The sequence below is a fragment of the Equus quagga genome, unplaced genomic scaffold (assembly GCF_021613505.1).
Source record: "Equus quagga isolate Etosha38 unplaced genomic scaffold, UCLA_HA_Equagga_1.0 80802_RagTag, whole genome shotgun sequence".
Classification (NCBI taxonomy): Eukaryota; Metazoa; Chordata; class Mammalia; order Perissodactyla; family Equidae; genus Equus; species Equus quagga.
The window spans coordinates 1-8,952 of NW_025803302.1; the positions used below are offsets into that span (position 1 = coordinate 1).

Here is an 8,952-nt window from a genome sequence, read left to right on the forward strand (position 1 = left end):
ACGAGGAGCTCCTTGCTGGTGTAGAGGCAGGACAGGATGTCATTGTACTCTTCCAGCCAAAAGGCCAGGTCCGCCATGCTGCCCTGGGCTAATTTTGGGAGGGGCTGGGGGGGCCAGGTGGTCAGGCCTTGGAGCTCTCTGGCCTGGGCCGCAGCTGGTCACGAGCTTCAGAGGAATGAAGGAGAAAGGAGAAAGGCAGTGTGGCCAGCCTCCCTGGCCAGCAGCTGCTTACGGCTGGTACCCCGAGGGTCCACTGTGTGCTAGCACAGTGCTGCCCGATTACGTGCACAGTCTCCTGTCGACCTCACAGCAGCACCAGGAGATGGGAACTGTCGCTGAGGCAACTGAAGCCTGAGGGGTGAAGTGACTTACTCAGGACCCTGCCCATGGCAGAGGTGGAGCTGCTGTGGAATCCAGAGCCCCGTCTTCTTGCTTCTCCCTCCTTTGACCCCATTCCCCTCTCTGCGCCCTTGTTAATGGCACCTCCTTCCTACCCGCTCAGAGGCTTCCTGTCCACCATTCCATGGGGACAGGAGTCGGGCAGCCAGCCTCGTCCCTTCTCTGGGCCTCGGTTTCCCCATCTGAGGGGTCCCTGCCCTTTTGTTGGAGCCCCATCTTTGCTCACGGGACACACAGCCCTGTGGCCTCTCCTGCTCTCCAGGGCGGAGGCAGGACTCCTCGGCTCAGCAGGAGCTCCCGAGGGCGGGGCCTGCCGGGTCTCCCCTTTCTTCTCCCTCCTTCTCTCTCCCCTAACACCTCCTTTGCCTGCTCCTCCTCCTCCCCTTTTGGCCTCCTATCCCGAGGAGCTCCCCTCTCAGTCTCCTCTTTGCCCGTCCTCCCCCAGACCAGTGGATGTCCCGGGAGGGTCTGCCCCGGCAGGGGGCCGGCTCACCTGGACCTGCATCAGGATGGCCTCCTCCGTGAGCTCTGTGGTGGTGACATGGTACTGGAAGTCTTCTGGGCCCGAGATGGTCGGGGCTACAGTGAGGAAATGAAACTGGGGCTCAGCCTTTCTGGGGGGCGGATGGGGAGGCAGCAAAAGCGGGAGAAAGTCGTTCTCCCTCTCTGCTTAGCTTTAAGCTCCTCGTGGGCTGGGCCTGTGCTTCTTGTAATGATGAACATTTATTGATAATAACTTTGTGCCGGGTTCTATGTATTATCACCGCAGCCCACGTGCAGGCCGACGGCGAATCCCATTCCACAGACTGGGAAACCCAGGCCGAGGGGGGCGGAAATGACTCACCAAGGTCAGAGGGCATATGCCCTTTTCTCCCCCACTAGAAGGCAGGCTCCCTGTGGGCAGGCCCTGTCGGTGTTGTTTCCCGTTGGTCTCCCAGAGCCTAAGAGAGTTCCCGGCGCACAGTTGGGGGACAGCAGCTAAGCTCCCTCCTCAGCCAGGAGCTACGTACCCAGAGTGATGCGCAACACGTCCTCCAGCAGCGAGTTGAGCAGGGTCGTGGCCAGGGGGCACACCTGGAGGGAAGGCATGGGGTCCTCGTTGGGGTCGGGGTGAGGTCTAGGGGCTCTCCCTCAGGATCACACCCCTCTCCCAGGGGGCGGGGGAGCATGAGCTACTCACCATCTTCTGCAGGAAGAAAGGCAGCGTCTTGTCCAGGACGCCAGTCATCACCTTTAGAGCTTCGTTCACCAGGAAGGGGTTCATCCTAGGGCAGGGGAGCCGTGGGGTCTGAGATGCCACCGAAGGGGAGACTGAGGCCAGAGGAGGGGGTCTCGGGCAGGGCTGAGGAAGGCCCAGACAGGCCTGCGTAACTTGGAAGCTCAGAGGGCCTGCTTCCTTCTCACCTGGTGTCTCTCTCTTCTCTCTCCTCACTTTCCTTTTCTGTTTTTCCCTCCTTCTTGCTTTCTCTCTCCCTGACTTTCTCCTACAATTCTTTATTCCTTCTTGATTCTCCCTCTCTGCCTCTCTCCCTTTATTTCTCTCTCTGATAAAGATCTCTGGGATTTTCAAGGAAGGAGAGATCACACCTGGCAGTGGAAGTCATGGCAGGCTTCCTGGAGGAGGTAGCTTTTGTGCTGGGTAAATATAAGCATCATAGATAGTGGCCACCTTGTGCAGCAGGTTCTGTGCTAAGTGGGTCACATGGGTTGGCTCATGTCTTCCCCACAACCACCCCATGTTGGCTGGGTTCTGTGAACAATCCCATTTTACTGGTAAGGAAACGGAGGCTCCTAGACGTCAAATAGCTTGGCCAGGGCCCCAGTGTTGGGAAGCAGTCAAGCTGAGATTTGACCTGGGTGGACGCATCATGCTCTTAGCCATGACATTCAGCATGGAGGCAGGAGATGCTGGTGCGTGGTGTGTGCAGCTGTGGCCTGAGCCTGTCCCTGATGCCCTTGGTGACTGTAGACAGCGAGGCTGGGAGAGGCAGCCCCAGCCCTGTGTCTCAGCGAGGGGCTGAGCAGCCGCTGTGGGGCAGGAAGGCTGGGCACCTTCCTCTGCCCGGTGGGCGCGCAGGAGTGGGCAGGTACTCACTTCTCCAGGACCTCGATGCTCAGGTTCCCTGGTGGGGTGTGGCAGTCGTCGAAGGCCACGCGGGTCTTGTTCCCTGTCTGTTCCAGCCGTACCCCGATGCGGATGTTCTTGATGACGCTGAACCGCAGGATCCTGCAGGGGCAGCGTATCTAGGCCGCTCCAAGCCACAGCCCAAGGTCGAGGCCATAAGTCACAGGCCAGTGGCCTGCGGTGGCACGGAGGGCTCAAGTGAGAAACTAGGGGAGTTCATTAAAAGTAGAGTTCACACTGTGGAAAACCTGAAAAATCTGACAACACCGGGCCAGTGTCCTCACAGGTGGGCATCACCTGGGGCTGACGGTGACCTCGAGATGGGCCACAGGCTCCTCAGTTTGCCACCGTCCTCAACAGGCCAGGAGTCAAGTTGTGTTTTTACTGCACACCATTACAAGGCGACGGTGTGTTTACCATCCAGCAGAGAAATAGTTCTCTGGGCCCACGTCTCTATCCCAGAGACATTTTCCTGCACTTACTTCTCTGTTAAAAAGGGAAGCTAAACGAAGAAAGCCATACTTTACAAGAAAAACAGGAGTGGACACATTCCTAAAGGGCATTTAAGAATATTTCTGTTTCAGGGGCCGGCTCTGTGGCCGAGTGGTTAAGTTCACGCGCTCTGCTGTGGCGGCCCAGGGTTTCACCGGTTCGGATCCTGGGTGCGGACATGGCAGCACTCGTCAGGCCACGCTGAGGCAGTGTCCCACATGCCACATCTAGAAGGACCCACAACTAAAAATATACAACTATGTACCGAGGGGCTCTGGGGAGAAAAAGGAAAAATAAAATCTTCAAAAAAAAAAAAAGAATATTCCCGTTTCACATGCAAACACCACCTGAATCGCTCCCTCTGTTGGCTGTCGAGTTTGCAACCCCGGGTCGGTGTCCTCGTGCTTTGTCTAGTGTCCCGTCTGAACTCTCAGACAGGCAGTGAGCTCCTCTCACAGCAGCCGCGTGTACTTGGGGACTCGATCACACCCATTTTATAGATGAGGAAACTGAGGCCCAGGGAAGAGAGGCCCTTGCTCAAGTCGCCTGGATGGTCAGTGGGATTGGAGTCCAGGTGCACTGCACTCCAAGGTGAGCCTGGACCAGACCCTCCAGAGATATTCCCGTTAACACGTCCGCCTTTTACTCAGATGGGGCACACGTCCCCAGCAGGGAGGTCAGGGGGGTTTATCTCAGCCTCTGCCACTGACTCACTGTGTGATCCTGGGCAGGTCCCTCTCTCACTCTGTGCCGCAGTTTCCCTTCCCTGTCAGTAAAATTGGCTTTGAAACATGCCCAAGTAGAAAGGACTTTTGCGACCCGTATGGTGACCTGGGCAGGAGGCTTTGCCAGCCCTGCATGGCTGTTCTTGAGTTACGGCAATGAAGGCTGGGCTGCCTGGCACTGAGGGGGTGGGGAGGAGGCGCCCAGTGTACCCACCTCTGGAGGGACAGGTACAGTTTAGTCTGCAGTGTGACCTGGAACAGGCTGTCGCTTAGGATTTGCAGGGTGACCTCAGGTCCTTTGGCATCTTCTATGATCAACCTGTGAGAGGTACGGGAGGTGCTGGTGTGGCCTGATGAGGCCGCTATGACTCTGTGGAGTGTGTGTGTCTGGGTTAATGAGAATGGAGGGGACCCCAGGATGGGTGGGGGGCAGCGTTGGAACAACGCCTTCCCTGACTCCTGGCCCAGCTGCAGAACGGTGGGCTCCAGTTCCAGCCCCCAAGCCTTGAAGACCTGGGTGGGTCTCCTCCCTTCTCTAGGCCTCCGGGTCACCTTCTACAGAATGGGGAGAAAACACGGGAGGAGCTGTCTAAGGCTATTTAACCAGTCTGAATTCAAGTACAAGTGCTTTGCAAAAGAGAAGCAAGCAGGCGAGAGCCAGAGAAGGCAAGAAGGTTGGTGATCCCATCGTCATCCGCTCAGGGCCGCCTTCCCTGCTGAGCATCCGGAAGGAGGACGTGAGCCTTCTGCTCCCTCTGGTGGCCTCAGGTCCAGCGTCTCCCTGAGCTGGGAGGAGCCCAGAGTTTTCTGTACTTTTGAACGTTAGCTACGAGCTGGTGACTCATCTGGTACCCACCGGAAGGGGCAGCAGACCACCCAGAGCTAGGGGAGAGGCATCGAGAAGATGCTTTCTCACAGTGCTTAGAAGGAAACAAGCCTGCCGACACCTCCACCTTGGACTTCCAGCCTCCGGAACTGCGACACAAGGCGTTTCTGTGGTTTGGGCCGCTCAGTTTGTTGCACTTTGTTATGGCAGTTCTAGCAAACCAATGCAGTCAGAAAACCTAGATTTTGATGGAAACCTTCTTAACTTTAAAATGTCGTCAGTTCATTTAAAACACTGTGCCAGTTTGCAGTGCCAGGTGCAGGCTGAATGTGGAGGCTGGAGGGCTGCCACACCGAGGGCCCTTTTAGACTCTGCTTTGTTCCTTGGAAGATTCCAAGTGGCTTAGAGAGGCTGAGGACAATGCAAATGCCCTTGCTGAGCACTTTCTGGGCTGTAGAGAACCTCCAGGGACACCCAGGGCTCCCACCCACAGGGGTTCACCTGCCAGGGAACCCCATGGCTCAGGGACACAGCCGGGCCTGGGGGAGGAAAGGCCGGAGGCGGCACCCGCAGCTCACCCGCCCGCCTGGAACAGCTCCTCCAGCAGTGGGAGGCTCTTTCCGGAGAGCAGGTCCCCGACCAGCGACAGGTCAAGCCTGCTGCTCTTCCTGGAGAGGCCTTCTCTCACGAAGGGCAGGTGGTCCAGGATGGGGACGCCTTCATCTGCAGCCTCCGTCACAGGAATCCTGGTCACGCGGTCCAGGATGCGCTGTTCCGAGAACAGGTCTGAAATATCTAAGGACACAAGCCCCTCCTCAGTGTGGGGCTCGCCCTTCATTCAGTCACTCAATACACACCCAATAGCATTTGAGTGGCTCTGAGTCAGCAATCTAGATGGTCATTTAGCAGCAAGTACTTATTACGTGCTTACTCTCTTCCTGGCCCAGGGAACAGGAGCAGTGTGGCTCCGCCCCCATGGAGGGCGCTTCTAGAAAGGGAGATGGGCAACAACCGAACAATCAGATAAGCAAAAGCAAACAAGGCAATATTCAAAGTGATAAGGGCTACAAAGAAAGTAAAATGGGGTTGAGTTGGAGCATGACTTGGGGGGGGGTCTACTTTAGATAGGGTGGTCAGAGAGAGCCTTTCTGAGGAGGAGGCATTTGAGCAGAGACCTGAACAAAGTGAAGGAATCCACTATTACAAGGTCTGGGAGGAGAGGCAGTGGGAACAGCATGTGCAAAGTCCCTGAGGTGGTAATGAACCTGGTGAGTTTAGGAAACTGAAAGATCAGTGAGGTTGGGCTGTGGTGAATGGGGGGAGGTGGACGGACAACAAGAAACTTGTGGTCAAGAGGGAGAGAGACAAACAGAAAGACAGAGGGATAGACAGGAGAAGAACAATACACTTGGATAACGCAATAGATGAGGCTTCACCAAAGGGCTATGGGAGCCTGGAGGAAGGAGACTCCTTCTGCCTGGGGAAGTTGGGAGGGATTCCCACCACAGGGACTGTTAGAGCTTTGCCTGAAAGCGTGAGTCAGAATTCACCATGCTGGGAAGGAGGGAGGGAGCATTGTAGGCGGAAAGGAAGGAGGCTGGGAAGTCCATGGGCGAAGTCAGGGCAGGTGGTGGTGGAAGAGGCTGGAGGTGCAGGGTCTGGAATGCCAGGATGAGGCACTTATGGTAGTGGGGAGCCACAGCAAGTGTTAGAGCAGGGGAAGGGGAGTCAGCACTAGCAAATTCTGCCTCTGGTGAGGGGGAGGCCAGAAGAAGAGCAGTCTTGGGGAGGTGGTGCCGTCTCCCACCCCTGCCCCTCCCTGAGTTCCTGCCTCTCGCATTCCACTCCTTAAATTTTACCTGTCTCCAGCTGATCCTTGCTGACCCGCAGGAAGAGCAGGTGCCGGGCCTGCCCTTGAGCCTGGGGCAGCAGCCCCCAGCATAGCAGTGACCCCCAGAACAGCAGCATCCTCCCCGCCAGGACCTGCAAACACAGAGCTGGGAATCCCAGTGGCCACCTCCATGTCCCCAGGGGGGACCCACTGCCCAGCATCTCCAGTTCTGCCTCTCCTAGAACCGTCTCCCCAGCCCTCCTTCCCTCTCTTCTCCCCCTGGCTCCAGGTCGCTCATCCTTAAACACAGCCTCCACTTCCCACCACCTCACATGAGTGCTTTCAATTCCCTCTACCTGGAGTGCCCTCCCCCTTATGTGGGCTGGCTTCAAATCCGGGATCTGCCACTTCCTGACTGCGCGACCCTGAGCAAGTTCCTTGACCTCTCTGTGCCTCAGTTTTCTCAGCTTAAAATGGGAGTAAACATAGGTTGTTGTGAGGAATACATTCAACAATAGGCACAAAGCACTTAGCAAGCAGTGTGCCCAACAGCTGCTACTGTGGCTAGTAATGCTGTGAGCTGTTAAAAGATGGAGCACTCCTTTTTAACCGTGGGGGTTTCTGGATCTTGAGGAAGACAGGAGACAGGGGTCCTTGGGGAGGCGCCATAGTATTTCAACCAGTACATTTGTACTGACTCCTACTAGCTGAACTTCAGCCCTGCCCAGCTGGCCAAAAGGGCATAGTTGGGACCCCAGAGCCTGCAAGCAGGGAGCTCTCCGGGTGGGCAAGGGTGTGCCACCAGGACACGTGGCCTCCGGAACTGCAAGGCGGGGACCAGCCGGGATGCAGACCTCTCCAGGCAGACACCAGAATAAGCAGGGCCATCGAGGAGCCACCACGGCACCCCGTCCCCTCAATGCCACATCCATGAAGAAGCCCCCAAGGGCAAATGCTGCCCCTGAGCGAGAAGACCCCTGAGGTGGCTGAGCCCACCCTGGAGCGCCTGAGCCGATCCTGGCATTGCCTTGAATCGGCGACATCTGGTGTTTTGCCGCTTGGTGGCGCAGGAGCTCAGAACAGCGATTCACTAGGTCATAGAAAAAGGAAAGTTTTTGTTTGTTTGCCGATATGAATTTTGGACTGGGAAATCTGGACTCAGGGCCTTAGCGGTTATATCTTGCTTAATGGCTATTCTTAAATTCACCCGCTGTTTGTCTCACCAGCGTGTTGTCAGGCCCTGGACCAGGGTCTGTTGTCAATCCTTCACCAAAGTCAGGCCTCTCCTCCCTTCCTGCCCTGGGCCCTCACTCTGCCCTCCAGCCCGCTCCACCTCTTGCCTTGAATCATCCACACCAGCCCCACTGCTACTTGAGTCCTCGCTGTGTGAGTCTCAGGCACCACGCTGAGAGCTGTACAAGCTTCGTCACGTCATCGAGTCCTCACCACAACGGTCTGGGATCATTGACAGCAGGCCCGTTTTACGGATGACAAAACTGAAGCTCAGAGAGGAGAAGTGAATTGCCCACGGTCACACAGGTAGTAGGTGGCAGAGCCTTGATTGGAACCCAGGTGAGCCTGATGCTAAGAATCTAGGCACCACTTCACCACGTTATCATGGGTGCTCAAGAGACATTTGGGAAGTGCCCATGTCAGCCTCCTGCTCTCACCTCTCCAAGAATAGGGCTGTCCCGATCGCTCTCTGGCCTCTGTCTCCAGCTTCCCAGAAAGACATGACTTTTATAACCTGAGCTTGAAGCCTGTGTGGGTGGACATGTGGGCAGGAAGCCCAGCCCCGTGGCTGGGGCTTGTGCTCAGGGGAGCTCTTCAGGAGAGGGGAGGTCCTCTTGGCCCTGGGCGGCAAGGAGCTTCTGGCCAAAACTGATCGGGCCCATCACTAAGGCCTGAGGGCTAGGCTCTGGGACCGGGCCAACAGAACCCACAGAGGAAGTGGGTGAGGGCCCTGTGGTTTTGGGGTGGGCCCTTTCCCTTGGGAACAGCAAAGCTGCAGGGCCTGGGGCAGGGCTCCAGCTCTCGGGAGGGGCCTGAGAAGGCTCCTAATACAGGATGTGGCAGTCACAGAACCCAAGGGATAAAGGTGTGTATGGGAGCAGGGGGGAGGAGAGCAGTTGAGGGGTAGAGGCATGGCTGGGAGGGGCCTAGTGACCAGGGACCAGGAAGGTGGTGGAGTCTTGGAGTTCCCCCCCGGGGCTCCTGCCTTAGGGGTGCATGGGTGGCAGTTGTGTTTCAAAGCCCAAATGGAAGGAGGCCAGCACAGAAGACAACCCCTTTCCTTTATGGGACATGGAGACCCAAGGGGGAGTGATGAAGGAGCAGAGTAGAGGGAGGCAGTGTAGGGTAGTGGTTAGGGGCTGCTTGGTAGTCGTGTTGAGTTGTCAGAGCCTTGGTTTCTTCATTTGCCCAGTGGGGGTCCAGGGGCTGTGGGGAAGGATGGGTGAGTGAACTCTCAGCCCGGCACCTGCACAGAGCAAATGCTTGTCTTGGTTTAGGTCCCCAGAAGCAGACCCTGAGACCAGGATTTGAGAGCAGGGAG

The 8,952-nt window shown here is 56.8% G+C and overlaps 1 protein-coding gene across 1 annotated transcript; it reads right to left on the bottom strand.

The window, feature by feature from the left end:
• Positions 1–5: 5 nt before the first annotated feature.
• Positions 6–8,217, bottom strand: LOC124234490 (BPI fold-containing family A member 1-like; the record flags this gene model as incomplete). Its single annotated transcript, XM_046651839.1, is given in 10 exon segments — positions 6–110; positions 112–165; positions 893–978; positions 1,410–1,473; positions 1,580–1,664; positions 2,495–2,626; positions 3,956–4,060; positions 5,146–5,362; positions 6,427–6,550; positions 8,069–8,217. Coding segments are annotated over 9 exon segments (957 nt in total), but the record flags the coding sequence as incomplete, so codon positions are not given.
• Positions 8,218–8,952: the final 735 nt, after the last annotated feature.